The 27,551-nt window shown below is 42.9% G+C and overlaps 1 protein-coding gene across 4 annotated transcripts in view; it reads left to right on the top strand.

Annotated features, from left to right (window-relative positions):
* The window catches only part of SPATA7 (spermatogenesis associated 7), a 59,371-nt gene that overhangs the window by 17,055 nt on the left and 14,765 nt on the right, over window positions 1-27,551 (top strand). For 3 of the 4 annotated variants that reach the window (XM_033141591.1, XM_033141598.1, XM_033141615.1), the window contains 6 exons: window positions 3,365-3,412; window positions 7,715-7,848; window positions 18,579-19,054; window positions 20,928-20,994; window positions 22,518-22,582; window positions 25,405-25,458. In XM_033141591.1, the coding sequence (XP_032997482.1) occupies window positions 3,365-3,412; window positions 7,715-7,848; window positions 18,579-19,054; window positions 20,928-20,994; window positions 22,518-22,582; window positions 25,405-25,458 (844 nt within the window). The remainder of the gene's footprint in view (window positions 1-3,364; window positions 3,413-7,714; window positions 7,849-18,578; window positions 19,055-20,927; window positions 20,995-22,517; window positions 22,583-25,404; window positions 25,459-27,551) is intronic. The other variant, XM_033141606.1, reaches the window with a different exon arrangement.

Raw genomic sequence — 27,551 nt, 5'->3', positions numbered from 1 at the left:
GCAGTTGTCCCGGCTGTTGTTGACAACTGTTTCAGCCTCTCATGCATCCAAGTGACTGGGAAGCTTTGTCCCCAGCCCTAGATATTCAGGGAACTCAGCACTCTGCACATGGTCAGATATAATCTTGGTTATTATTGCTACTTCTCCAAAGCTGAGGCCTCTGGAAAGCCTTGGGTCAAATTAAACCCAGAATGCCTTGATTTATCATTCCAACCAGCCTGTTGCCGTTGGAGCTGACAGCTGAGAGCTCAATACAGTGCACGTGTTTCTATCATGAGTAGTCTTCCCCCATCTTCCAGCCTTCCCAGTGTGCTGGACAGTCATGCAGGTAAAGCCACTGCTATGAAATACAACCACGGTAAGTGGAAGAGTCTTGCCCCCTTCTCCTCACAGGCTAACTCAGGGGATAGAATTGCTGTTGGCAGCTTCTCTGGCTTGTCAATCCGAATGGAGACCTTTCGCTTAAGACAGGAGGAGAGCGTTTCTTTGTTAAATGAACATCATGGTGCAACCTGTGCATTTTGTCGCTTGAGTTTTTCTGTCTGTAACTGTGAGGGTTGAACTTCACTGGTGTTGTTTTGTTTTAATGGAAGCTTAGAATATGCAGCGGAATATATGCTAGTTGGAGTACTTTATGAAAATCTTGACGTCCAGATAATTCTCCAAATTCAGGATGGTATGCCAAACAGAGGATCAAGCGCTGTCCTCTTGAAAATTTAGGAGGTAGCAGAGTGAAAAGAGGACTGCCCTGTATTAAGGGGATGGGGAGAGTACAAGTGCCCACCCTACAGCAAAACTTAAGGAAACCACAGCTCCTGGGCTCTCATCCAGAGGCAGTGCCTTAGCATTGCACCGGGTGCCTGCCTCCTACCTTTTTCAGAGCCACCCACGGTGCAGTGTTACGTTTGCATAATTTTACCACATTAACCATGTGGTTAGCCGGAATCCGCAAACCCGCGTCTCACCCTAGTTACCATGGTTACAGATGGTGTGGATGCAATGCTGTGCTATAGATAGCTTCGTAACAGCGAAGGGGCATTTGTGGGCAGAAGAGAGGAAGGAAAGAAGAGGAGTTAGACTACAGCGTGCCCCCGGTTTCCTGACAAACACACCCAGTGCACACTGGACCTGTGACTCCCAGCCACCCCACAGATCCCTTTGCTTCTTACCAGAACCCCTGTACCCAACAGAATTCTACTTTTGCCTCACAGAAGGAGGTGAGGAGGGAAATTAACTTCCGAACAAACAAGTGCAGTCTACTGTACATGCACACACACATATACTTACAATAACAGCCTGTGTAATGGAATGGTGTCAGTACCGGCGGAACCGCAGCTGACCTGGATGTGGGGTTAGGTCACATCAGTGGCAAGGTTGGGGCCGTGTGGGCGCACCAGGGAGAACATTGGGTTGGCTCCGTCCATGTGCCCTTGCTGCCCTGAACTGGCAGTGCTGCCTTGCCCAATCTCATGTGACTCTGTGGCACCACCTCATCACTCAGACCACTTTTGTTTTTGACTTAGTGCATTTGTATCCCATCTTTTCCCCATCATGATTCTCTCAGGGGGGCAGTAGGCTTCCTTTCACTAGGGTGCCAGGAGTCAGAGTCAGAAGAAGGTCAGTCATAAAACACCTGGTGTCAGTGAAGTTAACTCTCTCTCTCTCTTTTAAAGAAACCGAAACAGTGCAGGCCTAGTGATCACAACAACTCTTCCCAGTCGGTCTTGGCCCAATGAGGCAGTTGCAGTGACTTCTCACTGCTCTCTAGGACTCCTCCCCCGGGTCCTTCCCCAGCAAACTGAGACTCCTTCATCTTGTCTCTCTTTGTTCTGCCCTCTTCATTCCATATTCTGGGAGACCAGGGAGGAGGGGAGATGCTCACGGCTGGAGAGAGAGACTCCCTTGCTTCTCCAACAAGCCTGCCCCACTCCTCTCCAGCCTTCACTTCTGCAGACCCCCAAATCCTCCTTGGCCTTGGAATCACTACTGCTCTTTCCTGTCAGAGTATTCCCTCAGAGGACCCTTTTTCCTGTAAACACCGTGTGGGACTGTGTCTGTTTCTATTTTAACAGTGTTCTGCGGTTCAGAACCTTAGAGCATATACTGAGAGTTCTCGGCTCTCCTCAGCTCTACCATCTTGTCAGAATGAACTCTCCTGACAGAATCCGACCCCGTGAATCTCTCTCACCTACTCTCACTCCACTTCAACTGCCTCCCTTGGAACTCTGGCCAATCAGAAGTTGTTGCTAGTTAACTGTTTGCTTGGGGGGGGGGACATTCGGGTGACTCAACCTGCTCAGTAAACAAACTTTTCCGTCACATGGTCTCCCATCCAGGCACTGCTAAGCCTCAGCAAGGGCTAAGAAGGGCCATAGCATCTGTGTTAGAGCATCTGCTTTGCATGCAAAAGATCCCAATCCCCATCACCTTCAAGTAGGACTGGGAGAGACCCCTGTTTGAAACACTGGCTAGCCACTACCAGTCAGTGCAGACAATTCAGAGCCAAATGGATCAATGGTCTTGCACTAAGTCCACTTCCTGTGATTCAGTGCCCAGTCAGGCCATGCCTTGTTCTTGAAATCAGTGGGTCTTGAAATCAGCATCATCTCTTTACTTAATTGTGGCTATAAAAACTCCTAATTGGGAGTGCAAATTCTAAACACTGCTTTGGGTGCCCAAAACATTGAATTATACTGTGATCCGTACGTTAGCATCTTGCTTGATAAATAGACTGTAAAAGTAGCTCTTTTTTCAGATGGGGCTGATTCGTAGGATTAACAGTACTGTATCGGAAACTAGGTGCTCTGTATGTATCTGAGTGCGGACTTGAATAAATATACCATTAGAATATGCTGATGTGGATGACCAGATGTTGCTCGTTTTCCATGCACCACTGACCACATTCTCTACAGTCGCTTCATGGGCACAAATACTCAGGTTCCATACCCATTAAAGCCTTGGACAGGAACAAACATACTTTATTAAGTAATACTGTGCCAGGGAACAGTATGTATCCACAGCTACAGTTACAGGCCTTACCGTTCTGTAATAAGAGTTCATAGATGTTGAATTACAGCACGGAATCCTCATTACGATGCCCATCTTCTGCAAAAGCCAGTCACAAGCTTTTATTAACACAGCTAACTGGATTCATTAAAACCAAAAAGCTAGTTAAACGAGTGAAAACATTTAAAATGTAGACTGGCTATTACGGTTCAGTCATAGACTTTTTTTTTGCATTTTTAGAAGCTTTGGCGAAAATACATCCCACCAATAAGCTGGCATTAAGCAAAGTCTGTTTATTGCAAATCTTCAAAGGAAATGTTGATTCACTCACTTTAATGGTGTGTTGTTTGTTTTTCAGCTGCTGTAGACTGCTCAGTACCAAAAAGCAGGTTAAACAGCATAAAACGTACGTATTTCCGAGGCATTCGTCTTCCAAAAACTTTTCTGAAGGCATGCTATGGTATTTTCTTTTTAAAAATACATTTTGTCCTTTCATAGATGACCCTGGGGGTCCCTTCCAACTCTCTGATTCTCTGTTAGTCATCTCCATTAATTTCAGTGGGTCTGCTCTGAGTAGGAGTAACGTTGAAAATGTCCCATCAATCCTTTCAGGTTGCTACCTAATTTAGCTTTGGGGGGAAATTCTGCACAGATCTCAAATAAGGTCGGACTCTGAGGGTGAGCCAATCCAACTCGGATGACTTCATTGCTGTTAAAACACTCCATAATAACATAGAAGAGAGTAGGAATATTTTACTCTTTCTCTTTAATATCTGCCTGCCAGGCTGTGGTGGAAAACCTGTCATCTTTCTTCAGAGCCTGCCTGCTTTGCTTGCTTATTCATTCATTCATTGGACTTATAGCCAATATGTGAAAGAAAATGTCATGTCAGCTGTTGGCTGATCTGAAATTACCATTATTAGACAAGCTCCAGCATTTCCTGTGCGAACACAATAAAGGAATATACTTTTATAGTTGAAGCATATGCAACTTTTGGAGTAATGATTTGAAAAATTATGAGCTTGGCGGGCACCAAACTGTATCACTCAAAGGTGTGTGGGGTGGGGAACCCATCTGCTTGTCAAATTAAAAAAATATATCCCTCCTGTAATTCCACTGTATCTGTTCTCAAGCTACAGGCTCATTATTTTTCTAGCTATTTCTATGCATTCATTAGGTGATGTATGCATGCATCGTCTTGCAGTACTAAATGACAGTTGGAGCCATCTTCTTATCCATGGGCAGAACATAAAATTTACTAAGCCAAACCATTGGTCTATCTAGTTCAGTATTGTTTACAAGGACTAGCAGCAGCTCCACAGCAATGTCCTGGCTGTTACCTGAAGATGCCAGGGATTGAACCAGCAACCTTCTGCATACAAGACTGCTGCCCTCTGACTGTTGGCCAGTGTCGTAATTTGCTGAAAAGAAAACAGTATATCTTTGGAACATACGTTTGGCTCTGCTTGAAAATTGCATATAGAAATTGTACCTGGAGTTTTTAAAATACTTTAAATAAACCCGACCTGTTAAATCAATAATACCTTTCCTTCTTTATACTCCCATCTTGCATCTTTTAGGGTAGGAAAGCTTTCGACAGGAAATCTTCCTGCACAAAAGAATTTGTAGCATTGCACCGCTGTTCATTGTTAGAAGGTCTGCATTAGAGAACGTGTGGTGACTTATGCTCATTGTCTTTAAAGTGGGGTTAGGTAAATTTGTGACAGAAAAAGCTACCAGCATCTACTAGTCATGTGGTTATTGGTAACTGTGAGGATCAGAGGTAGGTAGCATGCCTCTGAATGCCAGTTGCTGGGGACATGAGTGGGAGGCCCTTTGTTTGATCCAGTAAGGCTTCTCTGCTGTTCTAATGGGTTTGAAGAAATTCGCTTGGTTTTGTTTGTATTTGATTAATAATAATAATAATAATAATAATAATAATAATAATTTATTTATTTATACCCCGCCCATCTGGCTGAGTTTTATGTTGTAAGAAAATGCCAAGCTGACATAAATAAATTTTATCCACCAGCTCCAAAGTTTCACCTCTTACTTTCCTCTTTGGTCATTTATGGATGAAAACTTTTAAAATGTTCCTTTCTAACCAGGCCTTTGGCTGATTTGATTGAGAGCTATTAAGTAGTGGGTGGACATAACAGACGACACAGGTATTTCTCCAAGAAGTTCTTTATAGTAAGCTGGAACTGAACTGAACTCAAACAGCTCAGCCGGCCTGCATTTATAGGCAACCGGCTGACAACATTGTAACAACAACAGCCCAGGGTTTCCCGCCTAAATTAACTGACGTGGACCTGAGTGAAAACTACATACACAACACCTTCAATACATAACAACAGCCCTTTTAAAATGCGGGGGAGGGGGTTGAGGGGAGGGTTATTGAGTTGTTGTTTTTATTTTGATTATATCTTTTGTGGTTTTATATTTTGATTTTGTCCTGTGAACTGCCCTGAGACTTCCAGGTTTAGGGTGGTATATAAATTCTAATAACAACAACTACTACTACTACTACTACAGTGGTACCTCGGGTTGCAGACACGATCCGTTTCGGGGTGCTGTTCGCATCCCAAAAGGTCCGCAACCCAAGCGGCAATATTGCGCATGCCCAGAAGCGCAATATCGTGCTTCTGCGCATGCGGAAAACGCACAGAGCGCTTCTGTGCGCACGGCAAAGCCCGGAAGTTTGTAACCCACGCCGTTCGCAACCCGCATCAAATGCAACACGAGGTATGACTGTACTACTACTACTACTACTCCACGTGTGCAATCTGAAGCACACTTGAAGTATATTCATTTTAAATATAAAACATATTGGCCCAAACCCAGGGAAAACTTGCAATGTTTCAATTTACATAGAGATCACTATGACAAACTTGTTGTAACTCATTTGAATCCTACTAAGTTCAATAGAAACTGCGAGAGGCAGTGAAGGATAGGCGTGCCTGGCGTGCTCTGGTCCATGGGGTCACGAAGAGTCGGACACGACTGAACGACTGAACAACAACAACAACAAGTTCAATAGAACATTCAGGTTACTAGCTTTCTTTGGATTTGAGCCAAAAGTGTTAGCTATAACAAATTGATGTGTGGAATTCTGCAGTCGCTCACTGCGTTTTCTTCCATATGCAGTCATATAAAAGATAGTGTGTCTGATTGTATGAGCAGCCAGAAGAAATGGAGCCAGAAGGGTTCCTAGCATCTTAATTAACAGATATCTTTTGTGTCATTCATAAAGATGATTCACAGATCACTTCACAGAAGTATGGCCTCATTGACTTTGTATACTTTGTGCCACACTGAATTACTCACTTCCACAGATGTTTCAGAGCCTGTGTTTATTTTAAAGGAATATCTACTCATTTTTCAGAAACCACAAGTTGTCCACCTAGTAGCCCTTTATCTAAAAGTTGAAATAACTGTTAACAATTTAGAGGGAAAATGAAGTCCAAGCTTCTTGGGTTACATTTGACTCAAATTGATTATGAGAGCGAAATATAACTTTAGCTGCCAACCTGTGTGTTTAATATGTTTGTTCTTAATGAAGCCCAACTGATACTTATTCATTTGGTTTGATTCCTTGCCCAACCTTTCCATTAGCTGCCAGTTTGGGTTACATGAATAATCCAATTTAAAAGCAAAGAAAACCACCAACTGAAAACGGTCATACATTAATTAATAATTTCCAGGTAGGTTGTATTGTTAAAAGTTCAGCTGTCAAAAGGCCAGAGGGGCATCTTCAGCATATTTATGACACATACGTGACATTGCCAAGTAAATATTATTTGTCCCATTGATGTTAACCACAACAAAATAAGAGTTCATCTTAGTACCGTTGAAGTACAAATGAAATTCCAATTGACTTTAAGGAAGAAACTGTTTTGTTTGTTTATTTGAATTTGATTATTCCAGTTCTGGGGAACCTTTTGCCCTCCAGATGTTGTTGTTGTTGTTGTTGTTGTTCAGTCGTTCAGTCGTGTCCGACTCTTCGTGACCCCATGGACCAGAGCACGCCAGGCACGCCTATCCTTCACTGCCTCTCGCAGTTTGGCCAAACTCATGTTAGTAGCTTCGAGAACACTGTCCAACCATCTCATCCTCTGTCGTCCCCTTCTCCTTGTGCCCTCCATCTTTCCCAACATCAGTGTCTTTTCTAGGGAGTCTTCTCTTCTCATGAGGTGGCCAAAGTACTGGAGCCTCAACTTCAGGATCTGTCCTTCCAGTGAGCACTCAGGGCTGATTTCTTTGAGAATGGATAGGTTTGATCTTCTTGCAGTCCATGGGACTCTCAAGAGTCTCCTCCAGCACCATAATTCAAAAGCATCAATTCTTCGGCGATCAGCCTTCTTTATGGTCCAGCTCTCACTTCCGTACATTACTACTGGGAAAACCATAGCTCCAGATGTTGCTGGCTTTCAACTCTCATGAATTTCAGCAATCATGGCCAGGGATGAGGAGAATTGTAGTTGTTACACATAACTATTTGTGTGGTAGTAGACCCAGATGGGTGGTGATAACACGTATGTGATACATAATTAAACTGAGCGGTATACATTTCTGGACTACAATCTCAAAACTTTCAATTTCCTCAGTCCATCACAACACATAATAGCTCAGTAATTTAATTACTAAAAGGAGCCTTAATATGAATCCCTCTGTTTTTTAACTCTGGTTCATTTTTCCTTACCTTAAGTTTCAGACCAGCAGCGAAGAGAGAAGCTCAAGAAAGAAGTTGAAAAATGTGAAAGGGAGATGATTTCATCTAAAAATGAGTCCCGATCTAGTTCCAGGGAGAGTAAAAGACCACTGTCAGCCACCTATAGAAAAGTAGGTATAATGATTTTTTTTTTTTTAAATTAGCCTTTGATTCCACTCTTCTCAGAGAAGGATTTATTCTAACTGTTTTCATTGTCGTGTTGAATAATAGCACATCAAATTACTAGTTCTCATAAACTTTTGGTTTCATAGCTACACTTGTTGACTAGCACTGGGTAGAATTATGCTAGCCAGGAGAGGAATCTTTTTGTAAGACAAACACTTGGAAGAATAATGTTGTTTTCATAGCAATGAGAGCAGGAGAAACAATTGACGGGATTCATTTTCGGTTTAAAATATGCACCGGGGTATATTTTGCATCCAGCTGCTGCATAATGCTGGCCATTAGCTGGTTGGTTCTTGCATGACTATTTGGTATCTGACAATGTGAGTGATGACATTATTAGGTTTCTGGAAAATAATTGTGCTTTGGAATATTGTTGGTGCTGGAAATGCAATATGCATGGTAGTTACTGCTGTTTTCCATTTTGAAGAAGAGAGGAATGTCAGATAAAATATGTGCGGTTTCATCTTTTAGTCACCATTATTTTCTCGCATCAAGGATGTTGTTATGTCTTTCTTAGCCCATGGATGAAGATACTTCTATAACCTTGAGATACTCTGCAGCACTTGCTAGCAAACTACTGCTTTGACCATGTTTATGTGGGGTTTGCAATAACGCAGGTGTCTTACAAGACATATGTGACACTTTAAAAATAAGTGCTCTTTCTACCAGTGAGATAGGAAGAAGTAGAATATGACATTTTAAATGCATTTATTTAGAATACTTCAGTCTCGTTTTATAGCCCTGAGAAGCTCCCAAAATAGCTTGTGAATGATGCTCAAAATAAAATTGCAATCAAGTCCACTACAGGATCTGAAATTGCATGGTGTCCATATAGAACTAGGTTTATCCAGGGAATGTTTCCTGCCCTCATCCTTTGCTCTTCTCTGCTTTCATGCGAGGCAGAAGCTCTCCCACCAAAATCCTCTGGGGTAAGGGAGTAGGGCTGAGCAGCTGGGAGTCAGCCGTAATTCAGACAGGTCTTCCTTTGCAGGCTCACGCATTGCTTTTAAGCAAGTATGCTTTGTGTAGGTTAGTGGGCTGCCTCTGAACACCACTGAAAATGGCATTCCTGCATATTCAGCACCCCTCCTCATTTCCCTTTAACATGCAGAATAACAGGCCTCATGCTGCGACATCAACATGCTGTGCGTTTCTTCGCCTTCCTCATGTGGAAGAGCTTTGTGTTGGTGCACGTAGGGCCCTCATGTGCATCAAACATGCAGGAAGTGGAGGAGTGTTGTCGGTGGGTACAATCTCCCTCCATCCTTAACACATGATCACCCCTGGAGCCATTTCATTGTGATACAGTGGTAACTGACCCAGGGCTTTCTGTTGATGAAACCTAGTGGGTCAATATTCGTCAACACTGATAACAACTGATAAAGCCTTAAATGGCTCAGAACCACAACACCTCTCACGGATTGCTCCTTTCCATGTGAACCTACGTGGACCCTGAGATCATCTTCTGAGGCCCTCCTCCTTGAGAGGTCCAGAGGGTGGCAGCACAAGAATGGGCCTTCTCTGCAGTGGCTCTCGGTCTGTGGGATGCTCTACCCAGGGAAGTTTGCCTGGCAACCTTCATTATACACCTTTAGGCGCCAGCCTTTGGTTGATCTGATTTACATCCTATGCCCTTTTAAAATGTTTTTTTTTGGGGGGGCTATTGGGTTGTTGTTTTTATTTTTATTATATATTTTGTGGTATTATATCTTGACTTTAATCTGTGAACCGCCCTGAGACCCCCTGGTATAGGGCGGTATATAAATTCAATAAATAAAAACAACCTCTTTTGCCAAATACAGCATATTTGCAACTGGAAAAGCGGGGATGGATGGTGGCACCATCCACCCTGAAGCACCTTTGGCTACCTTAGATGCAGCTGTTTTATTCATTCATTTATGTACTTCTTAGATGCCAAAATGGCTTATTGTGTGCCACTGCAATATCACCTGTCTAAAAAACGTAAGCCTAGAACCTCCTCTTTTTCATGCTGCGCAGTTAGTATTTTGGAAGAGGGAGTTGGGTTGAGAAATGAGATCCTCCACTTGTGCCACAGGCGCTATGGGGTGGGGTTGGGGGCCCAAGTTGTGGGTCTGTTGCGATGAGCCCCAGATCTGGGCAGACTGCAAAGCACAGTGCTGGTGAGATCCCAGTCATTCGCCATCTTAATGTCATCTATGCATGTTGTTGTTGTTCAGTCGTTCAGTTGTGTCCGACTCTTCGTGACCCCATGGACCAAAGCACGCCAGGCACGCCTATCCTTCACTGCCTCTCGCAGTTTGGCCAAACTCATGTTCGTAGCTTCGAGAACACTGTCCAACCATCTCATCCTCTGTCGTCCCCTTCTCCTTGTGCCCTCCATCTTTCCCAACATCAGGGTCTTTTCTAGGGAGTCTTCTCTTCTCATGAGGTGGCCAAAGTACTGGAGCCTCAACTTCAGGATCTGTCCTTCTAGTGAGCACTCAGGGCTGATTTCTTTGAGAATGGATAGGTTTGATCTTCTTGCAGTCCATGGGACTCTCAAGAGTCTCCTCCAGCACCATAATTCAAAAGCATCAATTCTTCGGCGATCAGCCTTCTTGATGGTCCAGCTCTCACTTCCCTACATTACTACTGGGAAAACCATAGCTTTAACTATACGGACCTTTGTCGGCAAGGTGATGTCTTTGCTTTTTAAGATGCTGTCTAGGTTTGTCATTGCTTTTCTCCCAAGAAGCAGGCGTCTTCTAATTTTGTGACTGCTGTCACCATCTGCATTGATCAAGGAACCCAAGAAAGTGAAATCTCTCACTGCCTCCATTTCTTCCCCTTCCATTTGCCAGGAGGTGATGGGACCAGTGGCCATGATCTTAGTTTTTTTGATGTTGAGCTTCAGACCATATTTTGCGCTCTCTTTCACCCTCATTAAAAGGTTCTTTAATTCCTCCTCACTTTCTGCCATCAAGGTAGTATCATCAGCATAACTGAGGTTGTTGATATTTTTTCCGGCAATATTAATTGCCATATAAATTGGCAATATTTTTGTAATAGGTCTACAAACCGATGGATTTCATCTGTTTTACTTCTGAGTAGACATGGTTAGGATCAAGCTGCAAATCTAAGATATCTGTAGAGGCAAAAGTGGAGGGAATGCTTTATGCTATTCTTACTTATATATTCTTACATCCAGTGTGTGGCCAGCAGACCAACCTGCCTCATCCCAGCAACAAGCAGGTTGTGTGGAGATTCTGCTCACCTGTTTTATCTTTAAATTCCATTAATTTAACTGGGATCTGCTTCGATTGCTGTAAGAGATTACATATTAGATGACATTCATCTTCTAAATCAGGCTGTTCATAATTTCTCAGCTATTGGGGGCCAGGGAAGTAAATTATAATGAATCTTAATATTCAGACAACAGAATGAAAAGTCATTAAACAATTACACTATATGAATCTGTGCTGTCTAAGCACTTTGTGGTATTATGAGCAGTCAATGATGGATGAATAGAAATTTCTGAGGTTTTACTCCATCTAATAAATACGCTTTCCTGGATAACCAACAAAATCAATGTCCAAACAAATTAGCCCATCTTAGCATTGATTATTACCTGGCTTTCTGTTCTATTCTGCTTCTTTTTAAGTGGTATTCATTTGCATTCTCTTCGCATTAATAGTGATGAGCGCTGGCATCTAATCTTCCATGCATCAGCAAGTTTGCATTTATTAGCTTTAGCATTAGCATTAGTATTTGGTGTTGCAGTTGCATCTACCTGCTGCAGACATAAGGCTACATGTGATCCCGGTTTTTCCATTCAGAATCCCTGCTCTCACAGAGATCACCAGCTGCTTTTTGCAATAGTTGCCCATGTGGAAGAGTAAACAAAGCATCTTATAAACTGGATAGGCACATTGCTCAATTGTTATTTAAGGTATTCCAATATGATATAGTAGAATTTTCTGGCCTATATGAAAAATTGTTCATGTAAATGGAAAGCCTCATCTATAACTAGCTTTTTTTGTCTGATAAAATTGAATAAACAAACCTTAGAGCTTGAAAAGCCCCTGAGAATGCTGGATCTATGCCAGATTTGGGATTTAAAATGCATCTGCTCTGTTCTGATGTAACACTAAACTATGGTTTATCACAGGGATGGGGAACCTGTGACCCTCCAGGTGTTTTTGGACTACATTTCCCATCAGCCTTGACCATTGGCTTTGTTGTTTGGGACTGGTGAGAGTTGGAGTTGAAGAATATCTAGACAGCGATAGGTTCACTATCCCTGGTTTAGCATTATGAGAATCAGCTTTAGAGAACTAAATGTGTCCCCCGACTCCTTCTCCTATCTCCTAGGGCAAAGCTATAAGGAAGAGGTCAGAAGAATTTGCTTCTATTTTTGATTAAGCACAAGTTAGCATGTTTTCCCAACCCTAAACTGTGGAGTAAGAGTTTAGGGTTCGGACAACATGCTAAACTGCAGTTACTTTAAAACAGAAGCAAAAATAGTTTAGCATGACATCAGAACCCTAAACTGTGATTAATCTTAACTATAATTACAAAACTATGGTTTGAAGTTGGTTTTTTCTGCTAACCAAAGCTAAGATTAACCACAGTTTCTGTAGGTTAAGGTGGCATGGCAAACTGTGGTTTGGAATACAGAAGTGAAAACTTCCAATTTCCTTGTGTCCAAGGAGAGGGAACACAGAAGCTTGGAGGCTCCTGCAGTGCATTCTCAGAAAGTTACAGTATAGTTTAGCATTAAGTCTGATTCAGCCCAATGTTTTGAGTCAAAATACTATGTTGCAAACTGGCAAGTGGTGTGTACTATACACTTTGAGCTATCCCCAAATCAGTATTTCTACCTCTTCTTGTGCCATGCAGAAATTCTTAAAGCAACCTACTTGCACTGAAAAAACGACGGCCGTGTCCTTGACGTGTTGCAATTCATCAGGTTGAGCAAGTGTTACAAAGTTCTCCTGTTCGATAAAACATATCCTATTTGTGCAGATCGCAGTATTTTTTAAGACTAGGTCTGGGTGGCTGAGCAGAGAGGCAAAACTAGGAAGCTTTGTGGTTTGTTTTGTGCTGTCAGGGTTATTCAATAGCGCTTCCACCACTCAATGGGATCTGTGTGAAAGATATATGTGTTTTGCTGAAGGTTAGCTGCTCCATGAGTATCTTTCTTCTGGTTTCATGCTTCAGTATCGAATAGAAGCCATGGGAAGAGTCCCCTAGGAACAGGATGTGTCTGTCGCCTGTTCAGATTCATGGTTTTCTGTAAATCTTGAATGACTTTCTGCATTTCAAAGTCAGACAAAGCCTTCAGGAGTGCTGACTCCCTAGTTTTATCCGCAACCCAACTTTCCTAATTCCTTCCCATTGTACACAGCTCTGTTCTGCAGGTGTGTTTATGGAAATTGACCCACTGAAGGTCAAAAGGCCGCTAAGGAGCACTACTTAATTATTTCTCTTGGGAACACTCCCTTTTGTTCTTGCCCCATTGTTGTGATTTTGATGCCTCATTTCTTTGTTATTTGAGTGGTGACTGATCTATTGCAGGGGTTCCCAAACTGTGGTCCATGGATCTCCAGTGGCCCGTGGGCTTCATTCAGGTGGTCCTCAGTGGCAGGTCTATGAAGAACAATGGGAGAAGCAGCTGTGAATGGTGGGCACAGCACATTAATTGTTCTTGTTGATTTTTAATTGTATTTTTATTCCTTTTGTATTTCTACATTTATTTTATTATTTATTATCATGTTTTATATTGCATTCTGTGGAATTCAAATTGCAGTACAATAAAATGCAAATTTAAAAAAATCAAAAGCTAAGAAAATACAATTAGAAATTCTACAGCATCTAGCAGAGACCCTCCAGGTGTCCCTATTTTCCAGGAATAGCCCCAGATTTACAGAAGCCATCCTGGTTTTTGATTTCATCTTCCAATGTCCCGCTTTTCCTTACGACGTCCCTGTTTTCATTGGAGAAATCTTGGAGGTAGCACAGCACATTATATTCTGCATTGACAAGCGGAAGGTAAAATCAGTAAGTGGTTCACTAAGACCCTCAGCAATTTTCAAGTGCTTCATGGGGACAAAGGTTTGGGAACTCCTAGTCTTTTGGATTTTATCAAATTTTTGTTGTATAATTTATTGTATTAATAATATTTAGCACATCAAAATAACAGAACAAGAAAGACAAGATCTCCTGTGCCTCCAAAAACAATCTGTTTTTCATAACCATGCTAAACAGGCCAAGCCCTACTGTGGAATGGCTCGTTTTAAAGTTGTCGGTCAGAGTACACAGCCAAGAGTGTGTTACATTTGTGATGAAATCTTTCTTTCAACCTGAGACCTCGTATATAGGAAGATATAAAACAGTAGCAGGATGGTGTTTGAATGTAACTAAGAGGCTCTATGATAAAAAAGAGAGATTTTGCATGTTCTTTTGTAATTCAAGAAAATCTTTAATCAAAATTATTTCCAAAACCAAACAGCACCCAGGAATTCCTTTGGTGTGGGGTGTGGTGGAGAGGAATATGGACTTGTTATCACATAATATCAAAACTGAGATGATAACCATTAAGTCTCAGTTGTGTGATTTATGCTCTGATTGTAGGCATGAGGTGACAGAAACAAGAATAGAGCAATTGTTGGTCTTATCAGCTGGCCACAGCTGGCCCAAAGCTTCTCCTCTAAAAATGCACATCTATCTATACTGAGCTTTTCTTTAGCTCTGAGCATCCTCAAATGTGTGGCTCATTCTGTTTCATACTTCAAGGCAATTGTTCTTCTTCTTTTTGCTATCATTCACATTTTTATTCCTTAGTCTGGTCCATTATCTAGAGTTTCCAGCATTACAAGACTGTCTGCATCTCTCTCCCCTCCCCAAAATAATGTATCTCATAGTCCAGGGATAGCCAAAATGGTGTACTCAAAATGTTGTTGGACTCCAACCCCCAATAGTTCTAGCCAACGTGGCCAGTTGGCAGGGATGATGGGAGTTGTATCCCAACAACATCAGGAGGGCACCATTTTGGCTACCCTTGTATTATTATTTTGCATTCTTCTTACCAAGCAGCAACTCTGTTTTAGGTGTTTTGTAAGTTTGCTTACACACATACATCAATCTTGCACTCATAGCCTGTTGAGGGACACAGGTGGCACTGTGGTCTAAATCACTGAGCCTCTTGGGCTTGCCAGTCAGAAGGTTGGCAGTTCAAATTCCCGTGATGGGGTGAACTCCTGTTGCTTGGTCCCTGCTCCTGCCAACCTAGCAGTTCGAAAGCATGGCAAAGTGCAAGTAGATAAACAGGTACCGCTCCATGCGCTGCTCTGGTTCTCCAGAAGTGGCTTAGTCATGCTGGCCACATGACCCGGAAAGCTGTCTGTGGACAAATGCCGGCTCCCTCAGCCTGAAAGCAAGATGAGAGCCTTTGACAGGATTTAACCATCCAGGGTCCTTTACCTTAGATTTGTATTGCTATCTTTTAGTGGATTATTTCCACATTCTACTTGTCTTCTCCTACTTTTATGTCTTCTCTGAATTCCTCTTTTTTCAAGCCCATTTAAAAAAGTGTCATATCAGAGGGAAATGCGATCATATTCAGACCAAGCAGGCTACCCTTAAGAGACAGTGAAAAATAAATCACAGCTTTCAAAGGCACTGCAAAGTAGCTTTCTCAGATGAAGCTAGCTAGAAGTTCCACTACACTAGAAAACTGCAGCATCTGCATTTTGATGATGTGTCTTTCAGGCTACCTTTGTATCTCACTAAATAAAAAACAGCTGAAGACCAGAAGCAGGAATAAATGGAGTTGAAAGAAGACAGTAAAGCGGACACATAATAATGAGGCCCGGATTCTTGGTACCCTATTATGAAGTGATAGGAAGTGGTCTGATTTGTAATCCAGTTCCAAATACCATCTTCAGCATCCGTCTGTTGTTTCTTTTAAAAAGGGGGATCAATAAGTGCAATTTTGGTTTAAGACAAAGATGTGTCCTAGGTTAGCTCTCACAACTTCCCTAAATTTCCTTTAGGGCTTGGTCTCACCATGGCAAATCCCCATTGCCACCAGCATTTCATCTAGTTACTATAAACCTGCCCATGCACTGATGTCATCAAATGAGGCACTGCTCTGGAAGCCCCATCCTTGGGAATAAGGAACAGTGAGAGCCAGTGTGGTGTCGTGGTTAAGAAAGGTAGACTCGTAATCTGGTGAACCAAGTTCGCATCTCCGCTCCTCCACATGCAGCTGCTGGGTGACCTTGGGCTAGTCACACTTCTTTGAAGTCTCTCAGCCCCACTCACCTCACAGAGTGTTTGTTGTGGGGGAGGAAGGGAAAGGAGAATATTAGCTGCTTTGAGACTCTTTCGGGTAGTGATAAAGTGGGATATCAAATCTAAACTCTTCTGCTGTTGCTGCTGTTGCTGTGGTACCCCAAATCTGCAGTGCCCTCCTTCCTCAGACACCATTTGTCTGTCCTTACTCTGTCATATTTTAGCCACCATGACAAACTGTTTTTCCAACCTTTGAGCAGTGTATAACCTCAGGTTGTGGCTGGTTGTGTTGCCAGCTTTCGTTGCCATTGGATTTTTAGCTGGTTTTTATGTTAATCATTTTCATTTCGTTTGCATTCTTTTTCAGACTGTTTGTAAGCCACCTTAGAAGTTACATGTAGAAAGGCCAAGCAAAGTCCACAAAGAAAGAAATAATAGTTGGTTTCCCTGCCAACAAACGGCATTGATGCCAGTTGTGAGTGGGTAAACATTCGGGAGATAGGAAACACATTGTGTGGGTACTAATTCCTATGGTAGGGGAAGCTGCAAGAGAAGGTTTCTTCACAGTTTAAAAAGAATTCTGAATGGGTGTCCCAGAATGTGCTGTTATGGTTCCTTTTTCCAGCCATGAAAAGGAGGTGCCGTCGCAGCCCCCAAAGGCTCGGCCCAAGCACAGCTTGCTTCCCCGTGGCTCCGGAAGGTGGCAGTCACGTGGCCTTGGTGAGGGAGCCTGTTGTGGAGGTGCTGGGTTGCACCCCTTCAGAATTCTGCACCCGGGGCCTTCCCCCCCCCCCACACACACTGCAGCACTCCACGAGACACTGGTGTGCTTTCCACTTAAGAGTCCTTAATAAGAAGTGGGCACATAGGACACAAGACTTCCAACTAATAGGAGTCCTGATAAATCTATGAAGAAAGATGAAAGGAAGCAGGTAGCATGCCTGGTGTTTTCTTTGAAGCCTTCAGTTTTCAGATGCCTTAAACCTACCATGTGATTTATTTAAGTATTTAATCCACACTTCATTGATAATATTAGTATGTGTGGCAATAGTGCATGTGCTGCATTTTGTTTTTTTAATGTTCTGTTTCAGTGCTAACTGGTTTGCTCTCTCTCTCTCTCTCTCTCTCTCTCTCTCTCTCTCTCTCTCTCAAAAAAGCTATCTGGCCTTGGGGCCTTGTGCTTTCAAGAACCTGGTCAGTACTCCTAATTTTTTTGCTGCTGGAGTGTCTTCTCTAGCAGTATCACAATCCCAGCAATCTAAAGACCTCACCTGGAATACTGTGTCCAGTTCTGGGCACCACAGTTCAAGAAGGATACTGACAAGCTGGAACGTGTCGAGAGGAGGGCAACCAAAATGGTCAAAGGCCTGGAAACAATGCCTTATGAGGAACGGCTTAGGGAGCTGGGTATGTTTAGCCTGGAGAAGAGAAGGTTAAGGGGTGATATGATAGCCATGTTCAAATATAGAAAAGGATGTCATATAGAGGAGGGAGAAAGGTTGTTTTCTGCTGCTCCAGAGAAGCGGACACGGAGCAATGGATTCAAACTACAAGAAAGAAGATTTCACCTAAACATTAGGAAGAACTTCCTGACAGTAAGAGCTGTTCAACAGTGGAATTTGCTGCCAAGGAGTGTGGTGGAGTCTCTTTCTTTGGAGGTCTTTAAGCGGAGGCTTGACAGCCATCTGTCAGGAATGCTTTGATGGTGTTTCCTGCTTGGCAGGGGGTTGGACTGGATGGCCCTTGTGGTCTCTTCCAACTCTATGATTCTAAAGGGATGATATTAAGTTGCAAGTTCTTTCATTTATTGTTCAGTTTAATAACCTGCCTGTTCATGTACCATATTCAAGGTGGCTAACAAAGCATAAATACATAGTGTGTGGGGGGAAATCATATAAATAATAGAATAGTAGAGTTGGCATGGACCCTCAGGGTTAAGCAGTCCAACCCCCTACAATGCAGGAATCTCAAGTAAAGATAGCTGTCAAACTCAGCTTTAAAATGTCCAAGAAAGGAGAGTCTGAAGGAGAATTTACCACTTTCCAAGGGAGTCCATTCTACTGTCAGAAAATACTTCCTGATATTGAGTCAGAATCTCCTTTTTTGTAACTTTAATCTATTGGTTCAGATCCTAGCTTCTGCCGGAGCTGGAGAAAACAAGCTTGCTCCATCTTCCACACGACAGCCCTTTAGATATTTGAAGATGGCTATCATATCTGCTTTCAGTTTCCTCGTTTCAATGGCTAAACACACCCAACTCCCTCAAACTGTTCCTTATAAGGCTTGGTTTCCAGACCCTTTATTATTTTGACTGCCCTCCTCTGCACACATTAAAGCTGGGGGAAAAGACTGTACTTTTTAATGAAATAAAGCAGAAGGAGCCTTACTCTCTGTGTATTTATTTTTCATTCCCTGCTAGGATACCTTAGAAGCAGAAGACAACATTGGGCTACCCTCGTGTACACCTAGTGAACAAAGGTGTGTGTTGGGCCCCCAGGCAACTCCAGAGAGGCAAAACACATCCCTTCCAAATGCTGCGAATCCTGCCAGGAAAGATGCTCCGAAAGCCTCCAACATCTCAGACCCAAGCTCATGTGCCAGTACACCGAGTCTCCAGAGGTTGCCCTCCAAAATTTCATCCAACTCTTCTTCCGACAGCATTGCAAACAAGCATCTTCACAAGGCCCCGAACCCTGAACCCAAAGTGTGCAGCGGGGATCTCCTTGACAAGCACTCTGAACATTTCACCAATGCTCGGCAGCCATTCACTCCACGCACTTTGAAATCGGATGCTAAGTCCTTCCTTTCGCAGTACCGATATTATAAGCCAGCAAGACAGAAAATAAGCAATATCACCAAGCAGGTGGAAGCAGAAACACAGACCGACATAAGCAGGTGAAAAACCTTTGTAAGCAGTCTGTGCTCAGTCATGCTGCAAGCTTTCTTATAATGAACGCTGCATCTAGCTACCGGTTCGTGTCTAATCTCAGCTATGGAAACCTATACGTGTCGTGGGGCAGTGGACCTGCATGCTTCCTTGCCACCCACGACTTCATATTTGTACCTAGTGTACCAGATGGAAACTTCCCCCTCCCTTTCCTCTGTCCACATATACCTCCACACCCTAGAGGGTTCCCCCAACCCTCTAGATCAGATTTGGAGAGGGTGCTGGGCATGCACAAAGACTAGAGGGGGGATTTCCATTGCACAAGTGGGAATCCTTGCGCTAACAGAATGAGTGCGTTGGACACCGACCTTAATCTAATTTGTCCCCTTAATTTCAATAGGTCCTAAATTCAACTAACTGATTTAATGTATTTATTGAAATTTATTTTCGGCCCACTTTTCATCCACTGATGCTTAGACAAAAGGCAGGCTGATGACAGGAGAGGTGCTCCTTCAAATACTCATGTTCCAACTCCTTTAGGTCTTCAGTGTTAAGCTGTGAATTGGACTCAGAAGCGAACAGGAAGTTAGTCTGGCTCTAAGCCATGGAATTCAACATTAATACATAATTACAGAAACTTAATGTTCCAATGCTCTGAATATTGAAATGTATTCACATTGTGATATATGAACTACACAGGTTTTAGAAGACATCTGAAGGCAGCCCTGTATCAGGAAGTTTTTAATGTTTGATGCTTTTTATACTTTTATGTGTGTTGGAAGCTGCTCAGAGTGGCTGTGGTTAGAATAATAATAATAATAATAATAATAATAATAATAATAATAATAGCATTAGCAAATGGTGACCTCTGTTCCAGAGTTGAAATGAGAAAAGAGAGGTTGCCATATGCAGTGTCTGATCATGTCAACAGATAAGTTGGTTAGACTAAAACTAGGATACTGTGACCTGCCCAAGGTCACTTTGCGACTTAACAGTTGAACTCAATTCTCTAAAGATTCAAGGCCAACATCCTAACTTGAGAACCACCGTGACTTACATTGGTATACAAATTTAGTGTCATTGATTGAAACCAAAAGAATTCCCTTGGATTTACACTGATATAAGCAAGGTAAAAAAAACAACCAAAGTTTTGATCCTCAATCCCTTTCTTACATTTGGCATTGTGGGTATGATAAGTGTATTGGACACTGATCAAATTATTTTGTATATGCATGTGTTTTCTTATGCGGTGAAGTGCTATATACATTCATGGGGTTGTTTCAATCAACAGTAAGTTCTCTAAGCACTGCTACTACTGCATATCCTCCACGTATTTTTTATTCTTTAATTTCTCCCCAAAATAATGGAAGATAAGCAGCAACAGTGTTGTAGGAAATATATCCAATTATTGAGAAATATGTGTGATACACAGTGGACACCCTCTTTGCCAAAACACACGTTCTCCCAATCTAATATTGTCAAATCTTCCCATTCTGAGGAGGTTGCTGAATGCTGTCAGGACCATGAATATCTATTGTGTAGCTCGTTATTCATAGGACTGAGGATGTGCCCAAGCTGAGCAACGGTAGCTATTAATATCATCTGGCTTCCTCATCTATGTTGCAATTGCCTTCAATACTAAAATGCAGTGATAACTAAGCAGATGGATTTGCACTTTTCACCCATCAGTGCCTTCATCACACAGGCAAGAGCATAGATGAGATTGTCCCAGGTATCTAAAAGCATTACAATTTCCATTAGGGTTTTGTTTTGTTTTTTGGAAGTTGGGTGTTCTGACATACAGAAGAAGAAGAAAAAACCAGTGTGTTGTTTAAAGGTAACTTCAAGATCTGCCTAATATATCATATTACCATTTTGCAGTTTTCAAGTGGCGTCTGAAGGGTCAGAAAAAAGTAATATGGCTGACTTTCAGAAGATGATAAAGGAGGTAATTCAAGTGATATATTTAAATGTATTTCGGTCAACAAGCCATTTTACATCTTAACCTTCCAAGCGGTGATAACGTTGAAATGGATCACTATTTAGACCCTTGGTGTTAAGCATCCATGACAGGTGGCCATCCAGCCTCTGCTTTAAAATGTCCCAGAAGGAAAGCCCACAACCTCAGAGAGTCTGTCCCAGTTCCAAACAACTCTTACTGCCTGATTTTTAATCAGAATCTGCTTTCATATACAGTGGTACCTCAGGTTAAGAACTTAATTTGTTCCAGAGGTCTGTTTTTAACCTGAAACTGTTCTTAACCTGAAGCACCACTTTAGCTAATGGGACCTCCTGCTGCCGCCACGCCTCCAGAGCATGATTTCTGTTCTCATCCTGAAGCAAAGTTCTTAACCCAAGGTACTATTTCTGGGTTAGCGGAGTCTGTAACCTGAAGCGCCTTTAACCTAAGGTACCACTGTAACTTGAATCTGTTGGTTCAGGTCCTACCCTCTGGAGCAGGAGAAAACAAGCTTGCTCCATCTTCCATGGAGCTGTTTACAAGCACAATTCAAAGTGTTGGTGCTGACCTTTAAAGCCCTAAATGGCCTCGGCCCAGTATACCTGAAGGAGCGTCTCCACCTCCATCGTCCGGCTCCAAGAGCCTTCTGGCGGTTCCCTCACTGCAGAGCGCCTTCTCAGTAGTGGCGCCTGCCCTGTGGAATGCCATCCCAGCAGATGACAAGGAAATAAACAACTACCTGACTTTTAGAAGACATCTGAAGGCAGCCCTGTTTAGGGAAGTTTCTAATGTTTGATTGAAGATGGAAAGGCATGAAGATGGAAAGGAGGTTCAAGTTCATTTGGGTGTGGCCCAAATACTTGATGCCTTAATGTTTACCGTATATTCTGGCGTATAAGACTACTTTTTAATCCAGGAAAATCTTCTCAAAAGTCAGGGGTCGTCTTATACGCCAGGTGGAGAATCTGCAGTCGAGTATACCTCAAGCTCTATATTTTAACTGGAAAAGTTGGGGGTCGTCTTATACGCCGGAATATACGGCAATAAAAAGTATAATAACAAACAAGACCAGGCTAAGGGGTGGGAGAGGAAGGGCTATGAATATTAATGCATATGAAGAAATTTAAATGGGGTTTGTGTGTCAACTAAAATATGAAACACTAGCAGGCCTCGTGTTCTCATAATAAGCTGTCTGGGTTATTCAGCTCACTATTATGTACACTGTCTGGCAGCGGCTCTCCGTGGTTTCAGACGGGAGTCCTTCCCTAGCCTTTCCTGGAAATGCCAGAGATTGAACCTGGAGCTCCTGCTTGCAAATGTTCTACTGCTGAGGTATGGCCCATTCTCATACCAGAAAAGTCCAGGCACATTGCGTTCCTGGTACGGTGGCAGAGCACATGCATGTTGGGGAGGGGACAGGTTCGGTTCCACATGTTAACAGACTACAGTTCCTTCCTCTCTCTTTTCATTTCTTTTACACCAATAACACAGATGCTTTCTCTGGGTTGTAGGTGGAAGACAATGCAGATAACAAGGCTGATGAAATGAAGTCTTTCCCCCAGTTCTCCTCACCAAGGTACATGGCATTTGGGGGGGGGTGGCAATATTCATACTCAATTCTGCTTGTTTGCCATTCTGGTGATGCTGGGCTCGTGACCATTTCTGTGAAATCCAGAAAAGGCGCCCTTTTTTGAGATTAAGGCTATTATATATGCTTTCTAAGCAGACATATTTACATATTCCTTCAAACAAAATTTCAGCAGCAAAACTAGTAAGAGGGAAAGTGTGTTTGAAAGGAGGGGGCAATTTTGTTAACAGCAAGAGCATCTCTCTCTCTACCAATAAATGGCGAGAATGCGATAAAACAAAATGGTTATTGCAAGTAACTCTGGCCCAGGGTGGTACACCAGGAAATTATTCTGGTCGAGTTGTTGGTAACAAAAGATGGAAAGGAGGTTCAAGTTCGTTTGGGTGTGGCCCAAAAAGTATAATAACAAACAAGACTAGGCTAAGGGGTGGGAGTCGAAGGGCTACGAATATTAATGCATATGAAGAAATTTAAATGGGGTTTGTGTGTCAGATAATCTTCATTTAGTCATATTAAAAGGTGAGCATGTGAAGTAGCTGTGTCATGTGGCTGCTAGACTAATATCCCCTCTCAGGCTCTGATTCTCGTATCACCAGACAGAGTCAGGGTTAAGGGTCTAGTGAGGAAACACCTGACCTTCCAGATTAGCCAGCCCCTGTACACCTCTGCCTCTTGAGTGCTTTGAGGCAAATTTTGTCCTGTTCTTATGCTCCAGCACCAATATGGCTGTGACATCAGATGTACCAGGGTTGGCCAACTTCAAAGAGTTTGCGATCTACTCACAGAGTTAAAATCTGGGAGTGATCTAACCCCCCTTTCAGGTAAAAGTTCAGGTAAAAGTTGTTGAGCTTTTTTTAGGAAGAAAAGCCCTGTTTTGGGGGGGTTCACATAAAAATTGTTGAGCTTCTTTAGGGAAGAGGAAAGTGACATCGAGCTTTTTTTTAGGAAGGAGATCCCTATTTTTGGTGGTTCAGGTCAAAGATGTTGAGCTTTTTTTTAGGGGAGCCGAAGTTTTTTAGCTGCTTTGGGGGGAGCCACTGATCTACCGGTGATCTACCACAGACGTCCAGTGATCTACCGTTAGATCACGATCTACCTGTTGGACATGCCTGAGATATACCATTTAGAAACTCCTTCTTCAAAGAAAGTTGCAGTTCTTTTCACTGGCTTTTACCATAGCTGAGATACCTTTTTCTCCTACCCCTCCCCAACACACAAACATACACCCCATAAAACTGGGCTGCACAAGGATTCACACTTGTGCAATGCAGCTCCTCCCAATCTGTTCTAGGGGTTCCCCCCAACTCTCCAAAGCAGATGTGTCAACAGTGCAGGGCACACGTGGAAGGGGAGAAGGCAAAGACAAATCCCTGCACTGATGTGACAGTTTAGTTGGATACCACGCATTGGGCTGTATCCAGCTAAGTTCTACTAAAGTGTAGACCCTTTGGAATTGATGGACATGAGTTAGTTGTGTCCATTAATTTTAATGGATCTGCTTCTGTATGAGTAACATTGGATACAACCCAGTCAACAAAACTGTCCTGCTAATGCAAGCATAATTCCCGCCCCCCACATTCCCCCAAATCTACTCCGGAAGGTTGGAGGAGCCTCCATGACTGATTTTGGGGAGAAGGGAAGTTCTTTTCCACAAATGGAAGACAGCTCAATTAGATACAGCTCAATTGTGTTTTGTTTTGATTTTCCTGATGAAACCTCTTGAGTTTACAGCCAAACTCAAGCCTACTCATATTCTTGATGACTCACCTGTGCTGAGCCACAGAGGCCCCCCCAAATAAAAAGGTGCAGCAGGTATTTGTGCATTCTGTGCACTCTCCATCTGCATCGAGGACAAAAGCACTGAAATAAAATAGATTTAGTGGGTGGCATATTCGGCAACATGAGAGCTCTATGATAGGCATGCTGTAAAATCACTGAATCAAAGACCTACTTAAGGAGCATTTCCCTTTAGGAAACGAGATATTGTAAATTCAGAAGCTTATAAAAGTCAATGTACTTTTCTTGAGCTGAAAAGCAGCATTGTCAGAAGTGATTTTTCAAACTACCCTTTGTTGTGATCACGAAGGCATTAGTATGTAGAACACACCAACGGGGCCATTCTTTAGATAAATTCCTCATGCTAAAAAAAAATTTCAGTCTAAATGGCATGTGGGTCACGTTCTTGAGGCCCATCAGAAGTGGCATTCCTTGGCTTATAAGAGATCCCTGGGCATCTTCCTTAAAAGATGGTTTTATGTGAAGGTCATTTCAGAAAGAGTTGCCAGAATTTGATGAATGCAAGAGAATGAAGCCAGTCTCTAGAATATTGAAACAAAATAAAAAATTCTTTCCAGTAGCACCTTAGAGACCAACTGAGTTTGTTCTTGGTATGAGCTTTCGTGTGCATGCACACTTCTTCAGATACACAGAATATTGCTTAGCCTTACTTTCACAACAAGTGTATGTTACATATTGAAACCAGGTGAATAGTGATGCCCTTCTTCACAAGGAATCCTGGGAAATGTAGTTACGTTAGGAGGCCTAGGAATCACTAACAAAATTATCTGCATCCTCCCCAAGCCATATATTCCCAAGATTATTTAGTGAAGCAGGAACAGCTAGACAGAAACCCTTCACACGTGTTCCTCTCCAAATGTAGACTAAACACATGGTATTCAGCCCACCCTCTGACAATAGGAGCCTCCTCCTCCACATTTAGTCAATTGATTGAGGTATATATGAGCATAAATGCACGACGGCCTTCAGTGTCTGACTTCTGCTGTCCTCTCTCCCACCCTCTTGTGGCTCAGGGTGACGTCACCGTCTTCTGCGCAGTCCCCAACGATGAAAAGAATCCAAGCTGAGTAAGTGCCGTTTTCATTTCAGCACTGCGAAAATTCTGAACGTTCAGAATTGTTAATAACGAAGCTGAACCAATAATGACGGAGCACCTTCTGAGCTGATCCCTTTATGCCAGGGAAGAGGAGTCTGTGGCCTGCCAGCTGCAGTTGGACTCCAGGTCCCATCAGCCCAATGGCGGCAAAAGCCTCCCATTGGCAAATCATTCCTTTGTTCCAGGGGCTCCTTCTTTCCCTTTTCTCCTCTTCTGCCCCTCCACCTTTGACGCCTGAACGAGGCACATAGTGACAGGAGGGAACCAACTACAACCAGATCAGCGCAAGGTGCTGCAAGCCATGGCTTCCTTATCTGGTTGATTGGTTTAAACAGCATCTGCCACTGCTATGAATAAAAATTAACGCCCGTCAGATGCCGTGCGAGACGGTGGGGAAATACTCAGACACTTGAATCTAAGCTCTGTACACACGAGGGGCAAGGAGTGGGAGTAAACATGCAGCCCTGCATGCCAGCAATTTGTTGCAAGAGAGAATTGTGTACTTTTAACACAGGCTCACACACCTCCCTTTCTTTGAGGAATGAGAACGACGAGCATCACAGAATAATTAGGCATTGGTGTGGGTCACCCAGCATCATCCGCTTCATGGTGGAGATGTGATGGTATGCCCCACTCCTTCACCATAAAGAAAGGCACGCCACCACAGGATAAAGCAGCTTTCTCCAACCTAGGGTTCCCAGATGTTGGACTACAACTCCCATCATCCCATGCTCATTGGGCTAGGGATAATGGGGTTTGTAGTCCAGCTGAAGCTGGGAACCCAAGATGGAAAAACTGTCTGATTCTTTCCCTGCCCAAAGCTTTGGGCCGAGCCAAGGAAATGGTGTTAAGAAGTCTCCCCTATCCCTGCTTTGCCACTGATTTTGGGGAGGCCGTTTGCATTCCCTTTCTGTCTTTCGAACCCATTCCCAAAGACATCTGGGCTGCAAGACACAATATTGAAAGGCGTTCTAGTATTCCTTGGAAGGCGCTGCAGGAATGTAGTATTATAAGCATCAACATGGGGTCTGATCAGAATGCCAAGTAGCTGGAAAGTTTCCAACCTCTGTATGATTTACGGTGGGTGCAAAGGAGCCTGTTCCAGAGTCATTCAGAGTGTTCACAATGCTCAGCACCCTTCACTCGGGCAACAACTTTAGAGATGCCATTTCTGTTTATGGAAGGAAATTTAGCAGCACCTATCAACAGATTTGCATACTGATGGTTGATTACTTCTATTAAGCGTTTGCAACTCCCCGACATTAGTTTGCATCTGTTTGCTTACTATTTAGACATCTGAGCAATTAAATTACATTCCTGTGACTTGAAATGTTTTGTCTTGTTTATTAAACATGTTTGTTAAAGGGTGGGAAAGAGATATAATAACATTATAAGAGAAGATTGTTTGAGCATTAAAGCCCCAGATATTATAGTCACATGCAACATTGTGTGGGCAACCTGAGACTGAGTGGGAACAGGAGAGGGAACAGCCTTGCGGGGTTACCTGCTTCCAATGGGTGCGGAGGTGCAGAAGTGAAAGCATTCCCATTTGCCAGTTGTAATGAATCAGATCTAAGTTAGGGGCTGTTCAGAGACCCACGGTGTTTTAGGAGTTAATGGGCTCCCCAGTTTGAGTGGCAGATACCCCTTGGGAGGCGGGACATTCCGCTCTTTAAAAGGAGGGAGCAGCTGTTAGTGTGAGGAGAGTGGTGACTGGAAGAAGGAGGGTGTGGGGCCAGGTTAGGTTAGGTTAGGATTGTTGAAGATGTGTATGTGTTGCTGAAAGGAAGAATTTACACTGTTAAGAAACTAAGCTTATGAACCAATACTGAAACCGTTATGTTCTGTAAGAAATAAAGATCTCTTGTTGTTGAGCTAAGAAAATATCGTCGTTCTTTTGGTCCAGCGAGTTATATAGGCTCTTGAGGAGGGGAACTCAGGGAAAGGACAAAACTAACCTGAAAGGCGATAGTTTGTGTCTTGGAGTTCCCTCAGGAGGGGCTAGCGGGCGGAAACCCTGGTATTGCCACAGAGTTGCTAAGAGGGCTTAGCCAACTGATATAG

Source organism: Lacerta agilis, chromosome 1, assembly GCF_009819535.1.
Source record: "Lacerta agilis isolate rLacAgi1 chromosome 1, rLacAgi1.pri, whole genome shotgun sequence".
Lineage (NCBI taxonomy): Eukaryota > Metazoa > Chordata > Lepidosauria > Squamata > Lacertidae > Lacerta > Lacerta agilis.
This window is presented reverse-complemented; position numbering and strand designations above follow the sequence as displayed.